This window comes from Molossus molossus, unplaced genomic scaffold, assembly GCF_014108415.1.
Source record: "Molossus molossus isolate mMolMol1 unplaced genomic scaffold, mMolMol1.p scaffold_m16_p_18, whole genome shotgun sequence".
NCBI classification, from domain to species: domain Eukaryota; kingdom Metazoa; phylum Chordata; class Mammalia; order Chiroptera; family Molossidae; genus Molossus; species Molossus molossus.
In genome coordinates, this window is record NW_023425353.1 from 40877740 (window position 1) to 40900655 (window position 22916).

A 22916-nucleotide genomic window follows, 5' to 3' on the forward strand; every position below is an offset into this window, starting at 1 on the left:
TACTAATTCATATTTATGAAAACTGCTATCTCTGTAATCTTCTTACTTACCTTATAAGCTATTGAATGAATACATACAAATATACACACACATCCAAGGAGTAAATGCTTCCCTATTTTTCTGCTATAGCAAGTTGCAGGGTTATGTGGCTGAAGATTAAGATATTATGTTCACTGTGAGGGACATTGATCTTACTTTTCAAAATGCACTTCTAAGGTTAGAACAGAAGACCACACAATAAAATGGAAAGATTATAGGATTGTTCAGGTTCAGGGCTGGCTCCACATGTGTATCACCTGTGTGGCCCCATACTTCTTAAAATGCTTGGTTTAATGATCTGCTGCTGTTACCATCTTAAAATTCTTATTAATTTATTTAAAGAGGCCATCCACTTTTATTTTGCACTAAACTCTGCAGATTATGGAGCCAATCCTGCTTGGATTTGAATTATAACTTCACTATGTAATAGGTGCAAACCTTAGTTTCTTCCTCTGTAACAAAAGAGTGACGCTCAATTAACAGGGTTGCTGGAAGTATTAGATGAAATATCATATGTGAAAGCTATGAGCACAGAGCCTGGCACACAGGACAGAAGAGAGATCCAAAATGAAATGGAGCTGAAACAGTTCTTGCTCTTACTCCTATAAATCTACACATACAAAAATCATCATAAACCATATTAGGTAAAGCTGAAATTTAAACTTTAATACTTACAACCCATATATCTGTGGTGCAATTTCTAGTCTGTTCAAGTGCATGTAAAGCTCAATATCATGCTTCTTCAGAAGATGATCCTGGATCTGATTGACTTTAGTAACAATAGCAATCGTTGGCCCTAAGTCCTGTGGTCGAGCAAAGGGGATGGGAGTCAACAGTGTTTCTTTCCCCTAAAAACAGGAAAAATGGAACATGTGTTATATTTCAATATAAAATTAACATATAAAAGGACATAATTCCTGAATACATTTATCAATGGGAGTTTAAATAAGAACTAGTTTAAATAACAACTAATAATCACCTTATGGCAAATGTTCAGACAGGGTTTCTAACAACCACATGGAAAACAACTAGCCTTCTTCTAAGGGTTTGAATACACATACTTCCATAGAGATACAATCACTAGCTTCAGAGAGAAGTATCCTAAATTAACCTGTTTAAAAATGTTTAACTTAATGAAATCATATAATCTATTTCTAGTTTGAATAGAATATATTGTCATTAAATCTATAGCATATGTATATAGTCCATTTATAAAAAGCTTAATAGAGACTCATCTGTAGTCTAGAAATCCTGATGACTTCTTATCATATAAAGAATGTGTTTGCATTTAACAAATATAATGATCAAACGGGACAGCCACAACGACCAATACAACTAGAAAAATTTTCTAACCATTTATTAAGCAGTAAATGTGTTCTGCAGAGCAGAGCCAGTCTACAAACTGTTATGAAAATGCAATGAGATAATGACTTTATGCTACTATGTAAACCAATGCACTGCTTTCTTCAAGAAAATCTTATGAAAAGTTATGTCTCCTGAAATAGGCAGCATGTGATATAATCAGATTTTCAAAGGAACTAGAAGAGCTGAATAAGAAAGTGGTATATTAATTTATCAAACTTCTTTTTAAAAAGGTGAACCAGAAAATAGAATAAAAAGGGGAGGATGAAATAGGGATTCATTAGACATGCTTTTCAGGAATATTTTATTCACTGATATATGCAAGTAATTCATAGGAATGTTCAAATGTTTAGAGGTCACAACATCTATGTGTTCATTGATAAAATGAATGCCTTTCTTTGTGTTATCTTAGCCATTTCATGAACTTGACTTGGTGATATCAACATGAGTAGGTAAAACTAAAAAATGGGAACTCTCACATTTTTATCAGTTTCTCAGACATGGTGAATCAGTTATAAAATACAAAATGATCACCGCATAAAATAATCATGATGCCTACTTTAAATATATTCAAATACTCTCTGCTCAAAATTCTGATATTCACATAAGTCTATGACTTCATCAAATCACTTGCCAAGAATATAAAGTTATTGTTCCAAAGCGTATGTAGTTCATCATATAGTGACAGCAAGTTTCTGCTCTAATAACCCTTATAGAAGGTAACATGTTCATATTCTGCTGAAGAAAGACTTTATCATCGAGGCTAGGGGTTGACAAACTTTCTCTGTAAAGAGCCAGACAGTAAATATTTCAGGCTTGACAGGTCATACAGTCTGTGTTGTAACAATTCAACTCTGCTATGGTAATGAGCAATTGGCCACAGACAATAAGTAAACAGATAAACATGGCTGTATTCCAATAAAACTTCTTCTATGGGCATAGAAATTGAATTCCATATTATTTTCATATGTCACAAAATATTAATTTTCTTTTCATATTTTTTCTTTTCATATTTTTTCAACCATTTAATAAGTGAAAGCCATTTTAAGTCACAAGCTTCACAAAAACAGATGGCAGGCCAAATTGGCTTGCAGGCAGTAGTTTGCCCTGACCTAAACCAAAGGCACAAAAAGCATTAGTTCTCAGTTCATTTTCTGAGATGGAATGAAGTGACTAATACATGCTTTCTAACCAGAATGTAATAAATTACACCAATATAAAATAAATTTGTTGTATAGAAAATAATATGCCACAAACTCTTAGCATACCATGTCAGAATAATTTATAATATCTCCAATATGGCATAATAAAAATAAAAATACCATAGTGACCTCTAAGTAAGCATATGTTTGTTTACAATGACAGATAATTTAGTAATTTCACTCCTAGAGATAGGCCAAAAGAACTAAAAATATATGTTTACACAAAAGTTTGTACATAATGTGCACAGCAAGCAAAAACTGAAACAAACCCAAGTGTCTATCAACTGATTTATGTAAACTAAATGTGGTATATACACACAATGAAATATTATTCAGCCATGAAAAATAAATAGGTACTGATGCATGCTACAACATGAATGAACTTTGAAAACATTATGCTAAATGAAAGGAGTCAGTCATAAAAAGGCCACATAATCTATAATGCCACATATATGGAATGTCTAGAATAGGCAAGTAGAAATACAAAGTAGATTAGTAATAGCAGAGACTGTGGAGGAGGGAATGGGAAGTGACTGCTACTGTGTATGGGATCTCCTTTTGGGGCAGTGAAAATGTTTTGAAATTAGATGTAAGGATATTTCCACAACCTTGGGAATATACTAAAACCCACTAAATTGTACATTAAAAAGGTGAACATTATAACTAAAATATAAGGGTAAGAGAGTAAGAAAAAATGATTTGATGCTAAATGGGTAAATTCAATAGTGATGCATTACTAAAAGTAAAACAACCTATTTGTTACAAAGTTTACGTACTTTAGTTAATAATGTATCTATCAACTCACTAGGATAGCAAAAGACCAAACAGATAAATGCACTTATCACTAAAAATTTATAATAAATTTAGCCCTGGCCGCTTTGGCTCAGCGGTTAGAGCGTTGGCCTGCGGTCCAGAGAGACCCGGGTTCGGTTCCCGTTAAGGGCACGTACCTGGGTTGCAGTTTGTCCCCCTCCCACTCTATCTGAACAAAATATCGAAAAAAAAATTTTATAATAATTTTAAAGAAGTTATATTGCATTTTATACACATGTATGAAAGAAGTTTCCATTTATTTATACAAAAATGTTATATTACTTTTGTATATGTCTGCCAATGTTATCAGAGATATGGTTTAAATCCCAGTTCAATCTTATTCCACAAGTGTTTTTATATTTTCTTTTTTTATAGTAAAAAATCTTGGCTTTTATTCTCTGATTATATGTCGTTACTTACTGAAATTATTTGTCCCTTCAAATATAATGAAAGATCTGTACTACATGATTTACCTTTTGACTATCATGCTCGAAAGTAGAAAACCAAGGTTCAGCAGTTTCCATAAGTTGCGAGAACATGGCACTAAAATTTAGAAAAATAATATAATGCTGTTAAACCTTCATTCAAGTAAATATGGTATAAAAAATAAAAATAACAGAAGAAAGTGTTGTACTTACTAGGCATCATGTTCCAGATACTCAGGGTTCAAGAGAGTTTTCATTTCCTCACTTAAAAAAGAAATACATGCAATCAAAATGTGTAATTTTTTAATGGAAGGAGATGCAGAAGTTACCTTACTCTATACTTATAAGCCAAATTCCATATTATGTACAAATAAAAAAAAAAGTATCATTTTTTAAAATAAAAAAGAGCAACTTCATTAACAAATGAAATGCTTTCTTTCTATAAATATCAAAAACAAATTAGCTGCCTTGTCTGTACCACAATGAGGTAACTATTTAATTATTCCAAATAATAAATACAAATATGACAATATATTCCTTGAATGTGCCTGATCTAGAATAAATTGATTACTCCAAAATCTACTGCTTATTGTCCAAAACAAAACAAAAAATATATATAGTTACTGGTCAAATATACCATATTAAAATATTAACGTATTTTCTTTTCATGGCTTCTATTTTATGATATTTTAACATCAATCATTGACAACACCTCTTCCAAATCTATTTTAGTGATGCTTTTATATTTTAGTGAATTGAAATAGCTAGAGAAGTATGTCCAACTCATTTAAAGCTTTTTTCAATCATCTATACTTTCCTTTGAAGTATATTCCATATACATGTTTTAAAAGGGTAAAAGTGACATGAAAACAGGAACCCAATACTAACTAAGTTATTCTTTAGAATAACTAGACAAAAGGCAATTAAGATATGGTTACTATAGACAGATCCTATAAACTCAGTATAATTAAAAAAAACTCAAAAGGATCTAGAAAATACTAATGTGTAATATAGTAAACAAAGGTTAATTTAACAAAGGCCCTAGTATATGTTCAGCAAAATGGATGACTATGTTTGATTAATAAAGATACTGTGTTTATTTTCTCTTTTCTATATACAGGTGGGATAGTCTGTAGAATACTCCTGACAGTTTTATAATCCTTTGCTCTTTAGTCCCAAGATGCTTCCTGGCTGCCTCTCTGGCTCATCAGTTAGGGTATCTTAAGCTAGAAAACACAGTCTAACAATTAGCTTAAACTGAATGCAATTAGCATGCTGGAAAGAATAAAGTAATGGATCTTAAAAACATAAAAAGTCATTTTTGTTTAGCTATAGACTTTGTGGTACTGCTCTATTACGAACTGAACTGAATCAAACCTGGAGCAAGTATCTTTACACATAAGGTTCCCAACTCAACTTGTAGTAAAAGAATGGGACATTAGAAGATAGTATATATGAATACTATCAATTTTTAGCACTTTTGCCATTACAACAAAATTTCTTCTTCTTGATCCATTAATTATGTCTTCCTTTGGTATACATTTAAGATTTAAAAAGATATATTTATGTTTCCAAATTTGCCCATAGTTGAACAGGGATTACAACTATGAAGTGGAATTAACAATCAGTCACATAAAACATGTTTATAGTTTACAAAAGTATCTTTAATTTACAAGATTTTGAGTCAAAAAAATATTACAGCGAGCTTGAAACCCAGATGGAGCTTATGTAAAAACTTGCCTTGGTTGAGCAGACTCACTGGCGTGAAGAAAAGCTTGGTGGTCACAGTGGAGGATAAAGACTATAGGTGCTAACAGCTCGTGCATGCCCTGAAACATAAGAGCAAGAGAAACAAAATGGTTGGATGTTTAGAGTCCACCACTGGACAGAATCAGCCCAGTTAAATGCTTTGTCAACTGGTCCCTGTCACCAACATTTCCATAATCACATAGAAAAGCAAAAAAATAAAAAATAAAAATAAAAAGTTACAAGATGAGAGAGATTTTATTTACTTTTAGATTTTGGTTCCAATTCAACCACAGCACATATTCTGCTTTAAAACATGGAGAGCAGTTCTCTTTTAAATGCCACAACAAACAATAAATTGGCATGGTAGACAACCTTGCACCTGTCAGTTGCTTCAAGATATGTACTCATAAATATGAATTTCATCTATGCAAATTATAATCATGAGCTACAGTATAAAGATCTGCGGTAAGAAGGGCAACTAGAAACTGTAGACCTCAGGAAATTACAACCAATGTTTTCATTATATAATGGCTCAAAATTAGGATGCCTGTAGATTTAGGAAGAGCTGAAGTCAGCAAGCAGTAAATGTTAGATAATAAAAGAAATAACCTTTAGCAGGTATAATGGAAAATAAAGTTTTAAAATTATGATTTTCAAGTTGTTTAATCTGAAGACTACAGTAAAATTTTTCCTGTCTAATTTCAACTATAGATTACTTATCAATTTATTTATTAACTTCACCAATATGACTCTTTTTCCTTATACTGGTGTCCACCTGTGAATTATATGACTAGGCACAGACACAGAAAGATTTATTAGCTACTTAGTTGCACTTAAAAGAGTATTATAAAAATCCATTATTTATCCATTATTGTGGGGAAATAAGGTATTCCAAATCAGTGACCTTTCTTGCTAATTGAGACTTTTTTTCTGTTAAGCATAAAAGACATCAAAAAACAAAATCACTATATTTTATTATTATTACTTTTAAATATCTTCACCCAAGTATATTTTTACATTTATCTTCAGACAGAGTGGGAGAGAGGGTGAAAGAGGGAGAGAGAGAGAGAGAGAGACAGAGAGAGAGGGAGGGAGGGAGAGAGTAAGAGAGAGAGAGAAACATCAATGTGAGAGATACACATTGATTGGTTGCCACCCGCACGACCCCAACCAAGGTATGTGCCTTTGGCTGGAATCAAATCCGCAACTCCTTGGCCCATGCTCTAACCACTTAGCCAAATCGGCCAGGGCTAAAACCACCACATTTTAAAACATTTTTTTTTTTCCTTTATTGATTTTAGAGAGAGAGGAAGTGAGAGGGAGAAAGAGACAGAAACGTCAATGAGAGGGAACATCTACCGGCCGCCTCCTGCATGCTCCCCACTGGGGATTGGGCCCACAGCCTGGGCATGTGTCCTGACCAGGAATCGAGCCAGCGACCTCTTGGTGCACCGGTCAATGGTCAACCAGTGAGCCACACCGGCCGGACTAAAACCACCACATTTTAGCAAGTTAAAAATTGGTTGCCACTTTTTTGCCTCTAAAAATGAGTAAGTTACCATTTTCCTTTTGCTTAATTAACTATGGATGATCTTTTATAAAAAGGTAAGACAAAACACCACCTTTACAGGAAATTGAAATATGCAAGTAGTGAGAAGAGACTGTTTTTGCTGGTGAAATTAAAGATGACTTCCTATAATAGAAGGGTAGTTACACAGCTTTCTTGCATAGTCTAGTAATATTGTGCTATTCTTAGGAACCAAGCTGTTATCACAAAATAACATGAAAGGAAACTCTATTTGAGTTCATTATAAATTATCCCTAGCCTTGTATTAGAAGGACTTGACATTTTTACAAAATAATTTATGCTCCATTGACAATTTACTTGTGATTTAACACAAACTACCATGTCCTTAACCAAACAAACTTTGAGGAACACGGTAGGGACTCAGAAACAATGGAATAGTGTTGCTAATTATGCTTTAAAAATCATCAGGAGGCCCTGGCCGGTTTGGCTCAGCGGTTAGAGCGTCGGCCTGCGGTCCTGAGAGACCCGGGTTCGGTTCCCGCTAAGGGCGCGTACCTCGGTTGCAGTTTGTCCCCCGCCCTGGTCGGTTGTGCGGGTGGTAGCCACTCGATGTGTTCCTTTCACATCGATGTTTCTCTCTCTCTCTCTGTTCCTCTCTCTCTCTCCCTCCCACTTTACCTGAACAAAAAAATGGAACAATGTCCTCTGGTGAGGATAAAAAATAAAAATAAAAAATAAAAATCATCATGAGGATTTTATTCTCCTGGAAAAATCTCAAGTTATTCCAAAAACTAGGTACCATAATTTTAATCATCAAAGTAATAGCTACTTATTGTAGAAAACTACATGAAAAAAAAAAAGAAAAGAAAAAAAGGTGAAGAGGAAAAGATGAAGAAAGGGAAGGGAAGAAAGGAAGTAAAGAAGGAGAAGGAAAGAGGAAGAAAAAGGGAAGGACCAAAAATACAAAAGAAAGAAAAAATGAAATGAAAAACAGTGATAGATATCCTTGTTATAATTTTTTTGTGTTTTGGTCTATTTCTAATGGTTTCCTCAGGATAAAGTACCTAGAAGCAGAATATCTGTGTAAATGATTAAAGACATTGTTAAAATCTCTGATATACACAATTAAGCTACCCTTCAAAAAGAATTCCCTCACTTTTGAGCATAAAAATTACCATCTCACAAATCCTTACATTTCTACTGTTTTGTTTTTTTTTAATCCTGTCTGTGTCTATGACTTTTTGTTTTTCTTGTTTGTTCATTTGTTGCTTTCAGTTTTATATCTTACATATGAGTGAAATCATATGGTTCTTGACTTTTTCTATTTGGCTTATTTCCAGAGGGAAGGGGAGTGGGGGTAGTATAGGGTGTCAAATATGGTGATGGAAGATTTAACTTTGGGTGGTGAGCACACAATGCAATATACAGATGATGTATCATAGAATTGTACACCTATATAATCTTACCGAAACCTACATAATCTTATTAATTAATGTCAGCCCAGCAAATTTAACAAAAAAAATTTTTTAACAAAAATCCTGTCAAATTTCACAAATGGTTGTTAGGTAAGTATATAGTTTTCTTTTCTTTTTTTACAGTTAATCATTTATCTATCTAGTATTTAATTTCTCCCTGAAGAATAAATATGTATTTTTCTCTTCAAATGAGTTAAACTAATTGAGTGATCATTATTTATTGAATAACACATCTTCTCCAAAGAGTTCTGAAATATCATCTTTACATAAACTAAATATTTAGCTCTCATTTTTTTATGGGATTTTACTGTATTCCATTGATTTGAATATTCTTAGTAAGAACTTCAATGTGTACACACATACACACACAATAAAAGCTATCTCAGAAGAGATGATGAGTCTTCTCCATTTTGCTTCTTGAGCTATTTATTAGGGTCTCGGGAGCCAAGTAATAGGCGTGCTTGAAAAAAATCAAATACGTAAATACTATTTTAATTTTTTTTTTATCCTCACCTGAGGACATTTTTTCCCCCTTTTACCTTCAGATAGAGCAGGAGGGACAGAGGGAGAAAGAGAGAAACATTGATGTGAGAGAGACACATTGACTGGCTGCCACCCACACAACCCCAACAGGGGCCAGGGACAAAACTGCTACCGAGGTACATGCCCTTAGCGGGAACTGAACCCAGGACTCTCCAGTCTGCAGGCTGACACTCTGACCACTGAGCCAAACCGGCCAGGGCCTACTTTAGTTTTTAAAAAGAATTTTACTATTGTAATGACAAGCAGCACAATATTCTATTCCTCCATACTGTCTATCCTTTTTCTCAAAATTATCTTGTCTATTCTAACTTAATATTTTCATTCAAGGGAACTTCAATACATAAATGCTAAACAAAATTATGAAATTTTTATTGGCATTGAATTGAAATGAACTTGAAGAAAATGGGTGTTTTTAGAATACTAGATTTCCAATCCAAAATTTTGTAGAACTGCATAGTTTTTATTGGGTTTGTTACTAAGCTTTTATTGGTGGTGGTTCTAAATGGTTCTTTTTCCCTCAATGTGTTTTCTAACTAATTATGGCTTATTTAAAAAGAAAGATTTCTTGCTTAAATATATTTTCCCACCTTCTTCAAATGTTCTCTCTTCCCTCTAGTTTCTTTGACACTACTCTCTTCACATTCTCTATTTGTTTAAGCATCACTAGTCAAAAATTATTTATTAACTACCTGTGATGTACTGAGAAAACAAAGTAAATGAAGTGGGTAAGCTCCTAACCATTATGAAAATTGCAGTCTAGAGAGCAAGACACACAATAATAAAACGAGCAGAGAAGTGACTATAAAATTACAAATTGTAATAAGTGAGTGATATGTTTGTGTACACACACACACACACACACACACACACACAATTCCAGCTCCTTTTTATTTTTTTAAGAGAGAGGGAGAAGAGAGAGAAAGAGAAACATTGATGTGAGAGAGACACAGCGAGTGGTTGCCACTTCACACAGTCCCAACCGGGGCTGGGGACAAAATGCAACCGAGGTACGTGCCCTTAACGGGAACTGAACCCAGGACTCTCCAGTCCACAGGCTGACACTCCAACCGCTAAGCCAAACCAGCCAGGGCTCCAGCTCCTATTATAGGCTCAGCACATAAAAGGTTCTCACTATACAGTGACTTAAATAAAATATCTACCACTCAACACAGCAACACATTGGTAAAGCTGAACTACAATATAAAAAAACGGAAAATAATAACGCAATCATATTTCAATATTTCACATCAATAAATAGAGTGCTCTTTATATAACAGAAATTAAGAGTTCCCTAGCTCTGGCCAGTACGGCTCAGTTAGTTGAGTGTCATCCTATACACCAGAAGGTCACTGATTTGATTCCTGGTTAGGGCAAATGCCCAGATTTTGCATTCAGTCCTATGGGAGGCAACCGATTAATGTGTCTCTGTCTCCGTCTCTGTCTCTGTCTCTCTCTCCCCCTTCCACTCTCTCAAAAATCAATAAAAACATATATTTTTTTTAAGAATTCCCTAAATACCATTTAAGACAACTTTTTCCAAGTCAGTGTTGAATTCCAACTAAAGTAGGAATATTTTCTTATAGACTTGGAAGAGTTTGTTGGTGTTATCCTCAAATCTAGACTAGTAAAACCCAGATAATAATTTCAAGTGGCAAATATATAGATATCTTTAAAGAAAAAAAACTATCTAGACTGAATGCTGTAAATTTGACAAAGCATAATAAAAAATAATGTATTGTCAGTATACGTTTGGTTCCCAACATGTGTATTCTGCTTCCATCTACAGTGTCAGCATTTCTGTTTGCTTAAAGCCTTTATCCCTGCTGGATTGTTAGTAGTCACTGCACTCCAAACTCATGCCATTTGAAAATAAAGGTAACGAAGTTTTCTTCATCAACAGCCTGTAGGCTCACAAAATTGAACCTGTTCTTTTATCTGCCTGTGTTCATTTAGCCCACCAAGCAGTCTTTATTAAAGTTGAGGCATCAGGCAGTCAAAGTTCATTAATACCATTTATATAATCTCTGCAGTTTCAATTAACTCAGCAAGACATTCTACTACATGATAACGGTCTCATTAATTCAATAAAATCCCATAACTATTAACAATATGGTCGATGTTAAACGGGGTGTCACCTAGTACAAAATAATAGCTTTAACAGCTTGTGATGAAACTAAAGGTTTTTTCTTAAATTTGATCTGGCTAAATATTCAGTCCTTCTACAGCAAGGTTTTATTTCTGTGTAAAGAATCTATGGAATTTTAAACATGTACAGGGAGTAATTAAGTCTTATTAACTGATACCCAGGAGTAAGTTAATACTTCCTTATTCAATAATTGATAGACTTTGTCTAAATTATCAAGAACCTGATCTTCCATATTCCTCTGTCGTCTTCCTTAAAAATGCAGTGGCCCCGCACACATCAGATGATGGCGTGTGCAGTCGTTATGCTTTAGTTCCTTGTCAGTGGAACTTGTTTCCATTATTTTAAGACTTCTTTTATCTAGTTTTTTCTTTCTCTAAAGAAAAAAGGAAAACAAATGTGTATTTTGGGATAATTTTATTCCGACCTGATTTGCTATCAAGTCTTTTACTGTGGAGTATTTTTAAGTATTTGAAAGAGGAGAGGAGACAGTGAGGAGATAGGCTTCATGATAAAAGCCAACACAAAGAAGAGAGAAGAATAGAAAAACAGAAATCAACCTGGATCACTGATGGAAGAGTCTGAGCTACTTAACTAAAATGCTGCAGAACCACTCTGCCCCCAGACTTCTTGCAAAGTGTCACCATAACATCCTTAGAGTTTAAGTCATTCTGAGTGGAATTTTCTGTTATTTGCTTCCAAAAAAAATCCTATACTGGTAGAGATTTAATTTCTCCCAGTCTCCTTTTTTTTTTTGTTTATTTTTTTATTTTTAGTATTGGGACTTTGCATATGACTTCCGAATATTTTGCTTGGAAAGGCCTCTCCTACCCTCAGATTACAAAAAAAAAAAAATTCTGCTGAATTTTTTTCTAGTATAATTGTGTAATTCTTGTTTTTACATTTATATCTTTACTCCATCTGGAACTTATTCTCCAATAAAAGTGTAACTTAATCTTTTTTTTCTAGATGAAAAGCCAAATATAGCAAGTCATTAAAAATGCCCTATCTTATCATATTAAGATCACACATAAAACTGGACCTGTTCTAAGCTTGTTCCACTTGTAAATTCCCACACTATCATCACATTGGTTTGATCACAGAACATTTACAGACGTTTTCATGTCTCCCTTTTCCATTCTTCTCTTCCCCTAAATTCTGTGGCAACGCCAACCTATTTAATAATGATTAAAACAATAAGACCAATGGGTGTGGCTCAGTGGACTGAGTGTTGTCCATGGACTGAGAGGTCCCAGTTCAATTCCCAGCAGTCAGGGCACATGCCAGGGTTGTGGGCTCGATCCCCAGTAGGGGGCATAAAGAAGGCAGCTGATCAATGTTTCTCTCTCACATAGATGTTTCTATCTCTTTCTCCCTTTCTGAAAAAAAAATTATTTAAAATAATAATAACCACAACTATCAACGTGAGCCCTTAGTGAGAAATAGATGTTTTTAAACTTTACAAAGTCAATATTGCCTTCTTACAAATAAGTAAGTAAATTGCCTATATAGCTAGTAAATGGTGGAGCTGAGATTCAAATAAAGGGATGTACACCTAGAACCAGTACCCTTATCAGCTAAGCTAATATAATTAAAATTACTGTAAAGCTTTTTGGCACTAAATTGAAAAAAAAATGCGTCCAGTTTTTTAAAATCACATCTGTCACTTAAACTATAACTGAAATGAAATACATTTATACATTAATCTGGTAAAAGTAGGATTTTTATTTAATGTCTTCTCATCTAAAAACATGTTATCACTTTTCTGTTTATTCAAGTCTGGCTTTATATACTTCAATAACATTTATAGTTTTCTTCTTATAGTTTTTGTGCCTATATTATTAAATTTATTTCTAGTTATTTTACAGTTTTGGTTGGCATTATGACTGAGATATATTTTTTCCATTTCCAATTTTAAACAGTGATTTATATAATGTAATTGTATTCATGTAACTAACATGTAATTAATATAAAGACATATTACTAATATTAAAACTGAGATAAAATTAGTTCCCTTTGGTATTCTATGTATATAATAACAAATGTATTATTTCAGACAACTGCAATATGACTTGGTTTATTATCTCTAAACTGATCAAGTTTATTTCAAATTAAATACATTGCTCTCATCATGAGTATTTCGTGTTATATTACAATGAAATTAGGTGGTTGTCAATTAGACATGTCATAACTTTTGATTGTTGGATAAATTATTAATTTAGTTTGAATTCCCTCCTAATTCACATTTTGAGAAATATATAACAATATTCAACTTGATGTATTTTTTAATCCTCACCTGAGAATGTGTTTTTTTTTTATTTTATTTTTTTTATCCTCACCAGAGGACATTTTTCCATTTTTTGTTCAGACAGAGCAGGAGGGAGGGAGAGAGAGGAAGAGAGAGAGAGAGAAACATCGATGTGAAGGGACACATCGAGTGGCTGCCACCCGCACGACCAACCAGGGCCAGGGACAAACTGCAACCGAGGTACGTGCCCTTAGCGGGAACCGAACCCGGGTCTCTCTGTACCGCAGGTCGACGCTCCAACCACTGAGCCAAACCAGCCAGGGCTGAGAATGTGTTTTATTGCTTTTAGAAACATAGGAAGAGAAAGAGAAAGCGAGAGAAACATCTATGTGAGAGACAAATATTGATTGGATGCCTCCTGTACGTGCCTGACTAGGGATCAAACAGCAACCTCGGTCTGTGCTCTGACTGGGAATTGAACCCGCAACTTTTTGGTGTAGGGAACAATGCTCCAACCAATTGTGAGCCACCTGGCTAGAGCTCAACTTCATGTATTTTTATTGGAACACCATAACTTCAAGTAAAAACCTAGACACTTCTTTATATAGTAAGTAAATAATTTACATTTCAATGAAATAATCCAACAATCTTTGCCACAGTAATGGAATGAATCAAATATCAAGATCACAAAAAATATCATATAAATTTCAAAAAATTTAAAGAACCTTTCTGAAGTTATATTTCTAGTAAGTTTTAAAGAGTAAAAGGATACTTTATTTTTTACATGGCATGTCACATATTTATAAATGCTGTACTTAGAAACAATATTTATACATACAACTCTGAAAAGTTTTATTACTAGATTGGCTTCAAAGATGTTGTTTATAAACAAACTCCCAAAAGTTGAAAGAAAAGATTGAATGCCTTATAGAAGACAATTTGGTGAAATGTCTTATAATAAGGAAGAAGCATATGTGCCTCAATGAGCTTACTTTTCTCACCATGCAGCTGACAAGCAGCTCTTTGATTGCCTTACTATTATGATACAACTCTGGATACAATAAAGGCTACATTATTGCTCTATCATTTGTCAAGCCGTATAGAAAATTTTGAGTCAATGGATGCCACCTGTACGATATTTTCATTACCTGTTTATAAAGCAACTGCTCGTTTTCTCTAGCATAACAGAAAAGAACATCTGTAAGAATTTTTTTCACATTTTCTTGTCGGAAAAACTGCATTTCAGGAAACCTGAAAAAAGAAAACACAGAACTGAAATGACTAGCACAATTCCAAGAATTACCCTCAAACTCTCATTTCTGAGAGGTGCAAGGGCTGCTTTAGGTTTTAGTACAAGTTTGTATTTGCCATGCAACTCATGTCATTGGTGGGGCTTATATGTTAAGGTAAAAGAGATGTGAAAAGGGAAATTATTATATCACAGAGGTATATAATACCCTTCAACATCTAAATATTTCAAATGTTTTCCATATGCTTGAAGTTATCACATGATGAATACAACAATTTTTAAACAAAATGAATTACAAAATGAATTTAGGATGGGGGATTGCTTTGTTTTAGCCCATTTGGTTTATAGGACTAGAATGTGACCTTGTTATTACCAACTTTTGGAAAAATTATTATCATTTTAATATAAATATCAGGATTTAAATTATTATACATGACCACATTGTTAATTTTATCTAATTAAAATGTAGACTCAAATGGAACAAGTTAGTTAGTATTGCTTAAATGCTCTCTGGATCAAAAATTCTACCAGGTTTTTTGAGGTAATATGACATAGAAAAGGGAAGACTATGAACTTGAAAGGAGCTTAAATAGTTGTTCACAATACAACAATATACAATCATAATAAGCCAAAGAGCAAATACATACCAATGCAATACACAATACAAAAGGGAAGAGGGGATGCCATTTAGAAGTAAACAGTCAAATGGGTTCAGTCACAAAAGGTGTGAACAATAATTTCTAGAAGAGGAGGAACATGCAACATCAATGGAAAAGGTAATCAAATCAGGAGAAAATAGCTTTAAATGTCAAATTTACAATTTAGGAAATGCAACAGAGTGACTATATTTTTTTTTAATAGGAAAATAACAAAGAAAATAGTATTTGAGTAACTCTATGTGGGAATAAGCTTTAAGGAGAAAAGATTACAGGAAAGAGAAAAAAGGGCATTATAATGAAGTGAAATGGGAAAATCACAAACCTACAAAGAAAAGCCTGTGTTCTAATTCATGTTGCACAACCTTGATAAATGCCTGCTTCCTCTAGTAAGTAGGGATAGTGACCTCATGATAAAATGAGATTAAGTGAAAGCACCAAGAACAGTGTCTGGCAAGTAGTAGATGTTCATAAAAAATAAGGTCTTTTTTTTGGTTAATACTCATCTGAGGATATTTTTTTCCATTTATTTTTAGAGAAAGGGGAAGGGAGGGAAGAGGTTGGGGGGGGGCAGGACGGGGGGGGGAGAGAGAGAGAGAGAGAAAGAAAATGAGAATATCATCAATGTGAGAGAGACACATCGATTGGTTGTTTCCTACAAATGCCCCAACTGGGACCTGGGATTGAACCTGCAACCCAGGTACATGCCCTTGACCGGGGATCGAACCTGAGAACCTTCGCTGCGCAGGCTGGAGATCTAACTACCAAGTCACACAGGGCAGGGCTAGAAACAGAGGTCTTTATTAGTCTTTGAGTACTGGTGCTTTGGTGATGATGTGAATTCAGTGGCTAGAGAGAACATGGGAGACTGAAGGGAAGAATACCTAAAGCATGGAGGCATAGGGCATTATCGAAACAAAAATACTGCCTAATGAGTCTTTAAAGAGTATTATGGTTGTTTTACTTCAGATTATAATGGTTTGTTTCTGGAGATTTCAGCTGTTTTATGCTTCATTCTGATCTTCTGGAGTTACAACTTTTTCTCTAGGCTGGGTTCCTAGGTGAACTATGTGAGTGGTTTGTGAAGCATCTCTTTTCTGTTCCTAATTTTTACAATAAATTAAAGCCTATTTTATCTTAACCTGTTCATTTGACTTTTGCTTGAAACTCCCTTTGATGCACAATTGTCCCAAGAAACAGATTATTTGATTTTTCTCTAGCAGCAAGGAGGCTGCCTTTTGGGGTCCAATAATAAACAATCCATAGATCTGAGCAAGATTACTTCATATCTCTGCGTAAGCCTTAATGTGATGACCCTCTAGATAGTCCCTACTCAGCCGTGGGACTTCAACTTGGGACAAGTGACTGTAGATCCTAAAGAAGAGAAAAACTAACCTGAAAGTGGATTCAGAGAAGAATAATTTATCAGAGAAGCCAAAGACATTCCAGAAAATGTCAAATGTACCCAAGTAGGAAAGAAGAGCAAAAACTTTTTAAATGATTTATTTACAAAAGAAGTAACTAAAGCCCTTAGAAAGTCAAATATCCCAAAATAATCAGCATGAAAAGTAAGTAATTAATAAAATAACCCGTTGAGAAATTTTTTGGAAAACCTTAGTCACTAAGTTAAAACTAGAATAATCCTTCTGAAAAGTAAAATTGTTTCCCCTTCTTCCTCAATAGATGACTTAAGTCTAGCCCTATCTTTAAGTCGGCTTCATGGCCCATGATTTAGATCATGTGTATTAATGATTTTGTGTATCCTTTTCCTTAACTATTCTTTGCAAATTATCTATGTACACTGTCAAAACCAAATTCTATGTAGCTTTAGCAATCTGAATGTATTATAGGGAAAAGTACTAAAAACTGCAGCATTCACTTTGTAACAAATATTCATAAGCTATATAGTAAGAATTTAATACTGAACTACTAAAAATGTAAATTATATTACATATCAATTCATAGTTTCATTTAAATGCATACTATCCACTTGCAAGATTAAAAACTAGAGATCTACAAGAATTAAATTGCAGGTAGATAATTTAAATTGTCCACTTTTAGCAAATACCCAATCAACTGAAAATGTGTATTAGGCAGACATAGCATCTCTTTGCAGTAACACACCATCTACAATTCTCCTCTACAATGCAAAAGTGTCAATTTATGAAGTTTCATGACACTCTTTTTTAGGAAAGTATGACTTGTTCTCTAAATCCTGATGAAGAATTCATCACATCAAGTAAGTAAGGTAGAAGGATACAGAAAAGTTCTGAAAAAGAAATAAAAGTTTATGCTATTTCAGAATTTGGAAAAATAACTTAAATTAAGACAAGTTTTAAACTCACAGAGTCTTTGAAGATAGTCCTGTTAACAGTTAAGGACACTAAAACAGAGAGATGAATACCTGCCCCAATGTACCTGGGTACTTAGCAGAGTAGCAGTACTTCCAACTGCTTCACTGATCAGTTATAAATAAGTTAAAGATATGCATTTAGGTATATTCCTAACATTCTGTGAGTTTAGAGTTAGTTACAGAGAAGAACCTTGGTCATAAGGTTGATGACTATATCCAAATAACCTATTTCCTACAACAAATACTTGATTGTCATATTACCAGGCTTCAAACCAGACGACACACCACATTTAGGAATCAGAAATGAGAGGAATAAACGTACAGTGAGTAGCTTTCCTAGGAATAGTAGTAATGTTCTTGATGATATGTTTTAGGTTTCAAAAGAACTTCCCTGCCACGCAGTACACTTCTAAGCTTTTTTCGCCCCATGGCATCTGGTGTTGATTCAGAACAGGTGAAGTAATTTGCACACCAGTCTAACCTAAATACCACAGGAAAGGCAAATCTGCTTTTGAAACAATGATAAAATTCACAGAATACAGATCCAAGCTGGATCCAACAATTGTTTAGGTTTTCAAAAATCAATAGTGTAACTCTACATTTTCATGAAAAAAAAAAAGGGGGGGGGGAGAAATGGTAGTAACTTCAGTAAAAATAACATAGAGAAAAACATTTAGAATTAAAACTGTATTAGTTTATGATTCATTCAAGCCAAATATTGGACAGAAAAGTAAAAGGGAAAGAAATCACTCTGAATAGGGACTGAAGACAAATTTTGTTGTTATCAGAAAATTAAAGTCCAAGGAAAGTAATTTCTGCTTTTGGACTGAAAATGAAGATGATAAATAGATGAGAGTGAAATTCTGATAGAGATAAAAAATCAAAAAGAGAAAGTAAAATTAAAGTATTCCATGATAAAATTCACTCATACAGTGTAGATTTTTACTTGACAGAAAAAAGTGGTATTTTAGTTTTAACATAAATGATCAATACTGGAAATACAGCAGTTTCACTCTCTATATGTGAAGGACTTTACATTTTGATAAATTTTACAGACTGCAAACTAATACCAATAGATATAAAAGTATGGTATGTGTATTGCTTTGTATCTTGAAATAACCCAAAACTCATAGGCAAAATAGTTTTCATTATAAGTTTTAAAAAAATCTCTCATTATGGCCCTGGCCAGTTTGGCTCAGTGGTTAGAGCATCAGCCTGCAGTCAAGAGAGACTCGGGTTCAGTTCCCACTAAGGGCATGTACCTCAGTTGCAGTTTGTCCCCGGCCCTGGATGGGTTGTGTGGGTGGCAGCCACTCGATGTGTCCCTTTCACGTCGATGTTTCTCTCTATCTCTCTCCCCCTCCCACTCTAGCTGAACAAAAAATGGAAAAATGTCCTCGAATGAGGATAAAAAAAAAACTCTCATTATGGAAAAGTCAAATATTTATAAAGACATTATAGTAGACTGAACCCCAAATACCCATCATCCATCTTCATCACTAATCAATTCTTGTTTTGTATCTACTCATCCCTCAATGTTGCATTCTGAAGCAAATCTGAGACATCACCACATCTACAAGTGTTGCAGTGTATATCTCTCAAAGATAGGAACTCTTTAAAAACATAACCATAGTACCATTTATAACCCTACTACTACTAAAAATAATAATAATAAAATCAAGGATCCAGTCAATGTTCAAATATCTCTAAACAATTTTTAGTTTGTTCAAATCAAGATTCAAGAAAAGTCCACACATTGCAATTTGTTGACCCTTTTACTTGATAAATTTGTCCTTCCTCTCTTTTTGTTTTTAATAAGAAACCAGGTTCTTTATCCTGTAGAAACTTCCCACATTCTGAATTTTACTTATTGTTCTCCATTTTGTTATTTAATACATTCCTTTCCCCACTATATTTCCTATAAATTAGTAGTTAGGTCTATAGACTTAATCAGATTCAGGTTCAATTTTCAACAAAACTCTTCATAGGTGATAAAATGATTTTAGTACATTTTCAAAAATTATTTGGCATTCCTCCCATAAATAGGTGAGTCAAACTCCCCTCCATTTGAATACATGCTGGCCTTCTGATAGCTTCTCACAAAGAATGCGGCGTAAGTGATGCTACGGCATAACTTCTGTCTGTCTCTCCATCTGGACACATCCCTGGAAACCAGACACCATGCTGCTAGGAAGTCAAGCAGCTACATGGGAGGGCCATGCTGAGGTATTGTAGCCACAGCTCCAGAGAAGGTCTCTGCTGAGAGCCAGCTTCAACAGCCAGGCAGGTAAGTGAATAAGCCTTCAGATAATTCCAGCCCCAAACCTTCAAGCTGGCCTAGCCAACACCATGTGGAATAAAGACAAACTGTCCTGCTTGCACCTGCCCAAGTTACAGATTCATCAAGAAAATAAAGTCTGTTGTTGTTTTCAGCTTTGAAGTTGTTTATATTGCAGCCACAAATAAATAATGGCATAGTCCGCATTGTGTACTTCCACCAGGAGGCATGTATTATTAATTCATCTCTCCTTTTGTGATGCTAGCAACCACTGATGATCATTGCCTAGATCTATGAATTCACTAGAGGTTGTAAAATGATAAAACTACATATATAAATGTGTGTGTGTGTGTGTGTGTGTATTAGAGAAAGAGAGAGAGAGAGAGAGAGAGAGAGAGAGAGAGAGAGAAATTCCCTTTGATCAATGATTAGTTACCCTGAAGTACAGATAATCATAATTTTGGAAAAGTTTGTTGCTATACTGGTGGACATATAAGATCTATAAAGGACAGAATGGCCACTAATTCTGTCATTAAAGTGGTTTATGACAACCAGACAATTCTACTTCTCTTTTGGATACTTTCTCATGTGACTGCCATGTATAGGAACGAATGCGAAGTGAGAGAAGGAGGATGACTGAACACCAACTTTAGAGCCCAATGTCCAGGAACGCAGGTACCTGATAGTAGTTAATGGGAAAGATATTCAATAAAGCAATCGTCTGTCATAATGCAGGGAGACAATAAAGGGAAGCCAGGCAAATATCTGGGCTGTCTATACACAACAAAGAGACAAAAAGAATATTTCCTAAGCAAGAAAAGGGTTAAGAAAAGAGTGAAATGATAAAGGGCTTTGTCACTGCATTATAGTACATAATTAGGTAATTAGAAGTATTAAAACAGACAAAGCATTGGGCCCAGATGAATTACTGAAGATGCAAGTATTCAATAAGATGCCCCAAGGGAAAAAATAAAGCCCTTGGTGAAGGTTTATAATCATGCAGTAGGACAGAGAAGCATAGAAGGACTTGAAGGAACAATAACTGATGTTATGCCCATACTTCAAAAACAGAATTTCAAAGCAAGCATTCATCCAAAATTTAAAATGAGTTGATGAAAACTCCCTAGAATACTATTAAACACCAAAATAACTACAATACCTTACTCTGGTTTATTGTTTTATTATAAAAACAACAACAACAACAAAAAAAAAACCCTGAAAAATCAAGCAAAAACCATTCAGGAACAATTTCATATAGAATGAAAGCAGACACACTGGATACTTTTTCTTTCTGTGCTCCCTCCATTTTGGTTGATGATTTCACCATTCTCCCTATTCAACCAAATATGCTTTCTCTTCTTTCCAGGCACACAGCTGGATTTAATCCTCCAGCTTCCTTTTCAGTTAGCTGTGGCCCTGACTCAGTGCTAGCCAATAGAATGAGAGCAGAAATACTCATCCCCACCCCAGTGAGGCCCCACAGACATTTCCCTTTACATCTGGATAGAATGGAGAAAAGGTCATCCGGGTGACCTGGGAAGCTATCTGTGGACTGTGGTGATTTAACTAATATATCTGCCAATTCTTTAACATGTTTCCCTTCTTTCTGGGATTGCTTGCTCTGGGGGAAGTGTCTTGTGGAGAAAGACACTTAAGCATTCCATGAAGAGGAACCCTAGAGGAACCTGAACCGATCCTCCAGCCCTGCTCAAGCCCTCCTGCTGAAACCTAATTGCAATCTCTTGAGACTCCTAAGCCAGAAGCTTCCAGCTAAGCTGCTCCCAAACATCTGATATATAGCAACTATGAAATAAATAATTATTGTTTCAAGTCACTAAGTTTTGGTTGACTTATTATAGTAGCAGTAGATAACTAATATAGGTTTTGATAACCTAAAATTGGGGTGTTGCTAAAAAACTCTAAGACATGTGGTAGACTTGTCTATGGGACTGAACAGAAGCCTTAACGACCTTGCCTAAAGCATGAGTGAAAGACAAAGGGTGTGAATGAGACTGTTAATGAAACATAGAAACACAGACACAGCTCAGGAGGACATGGCTTCCACTGAGGGCTTTTACAGGAAAAAAATGCCCCTGATTATGTAGTGGCAACATGGCAGTCTTTAATAAACTGGGTGATCTAACTAAGGAGCAATCCAGCCAGAGAGCTAAAGGTGCTGCCTGGTTTATACTTGTTACTTACAGTAGAATGAAAGAGGAGACAAGCAAAAGGAAGAACTGCTCAAAATAAAGGTGCTAGGACTTGCTGGGTTTAAATAAAACTTTATCTCATTCTCAGCCTCTCTAGTCAGCAAATGATGCTAACATTAAGACACTGCTTCTGGGCAAAGATCAAATCTAAAAATTAAACCAAGGGTGTGAATGTAAAATCCTTTGTTAAGATCTCAGAAAGCTCTAAAGCGATGCCTCAGAGAACCCTTCTGTCTGACAAGATGCCCTGATGCCCTGTAAAGATTTAAAAAGCATGCCTCACAGAGCCTTCAGCAGTTAGAGGTCAGGGATGCTACCAAACATCCTACACTGCACCCAATAGCCTCTCACAACAAAGAATTAATTGGGCCAAAAATGTCAATAATTCCAAGGTTGAGAAACTCTGCATTAGATAGAATACAGGAACCTAGAGGGCAGAAACAGTATCTATTTATTTAATATTTAATCTCCACCTCCTTCTGAATAAGATTTGAAATACGTCACTCATATTTCCATCTCCTGTTTGCATCACAGAGTGCTTTGCACACAGAAGTTGTTTGATAAATACTTCTTAAATTGAAAAAGTGCTAAATCTAGGTAAACAAGGTTGACATAAAACAAGAGTAGTGAGTGGTAAGACCTA

At 34.6% G+C, this 22916-nt stretch overlaps 1 protein-coding gene across 3 annotated transcripts in view; it reads right to left on the reverse strand.

The window, feature by feature from the left end:
• TBC1D5 (TBC1 domain family member 5) overlaps positions 1-22916 on the reverse strand; it is a 504213-nt gene that overhangs the window by 192460 nt on the left and 288837 nt on the right. For all 3 annotated transcript variants that reach the window (XM_036267496.1, XM_036267498.1, XM_036267497.1), the window contains 5 exons: positions 14676-14778; positions 5582-5670; positions 4055-4105; positions 3890-3959; positions 715-887 (listed from right to left, as the gene is read on the reverse strand). In XM_036267496.1, the coding sequence (XP_036123389.1) occupies positions 715-887; positions 3890-3959; positions 4055-4105; positions 5582-5670; positions 14676-14778 (486 nt within the window). The remainder of the gene's footprint in view (positions 1-714; positions 888-3889; positions 3960-4054; positions 4106-5581; positions 5671-14675; positions 14779-22916) is intronic.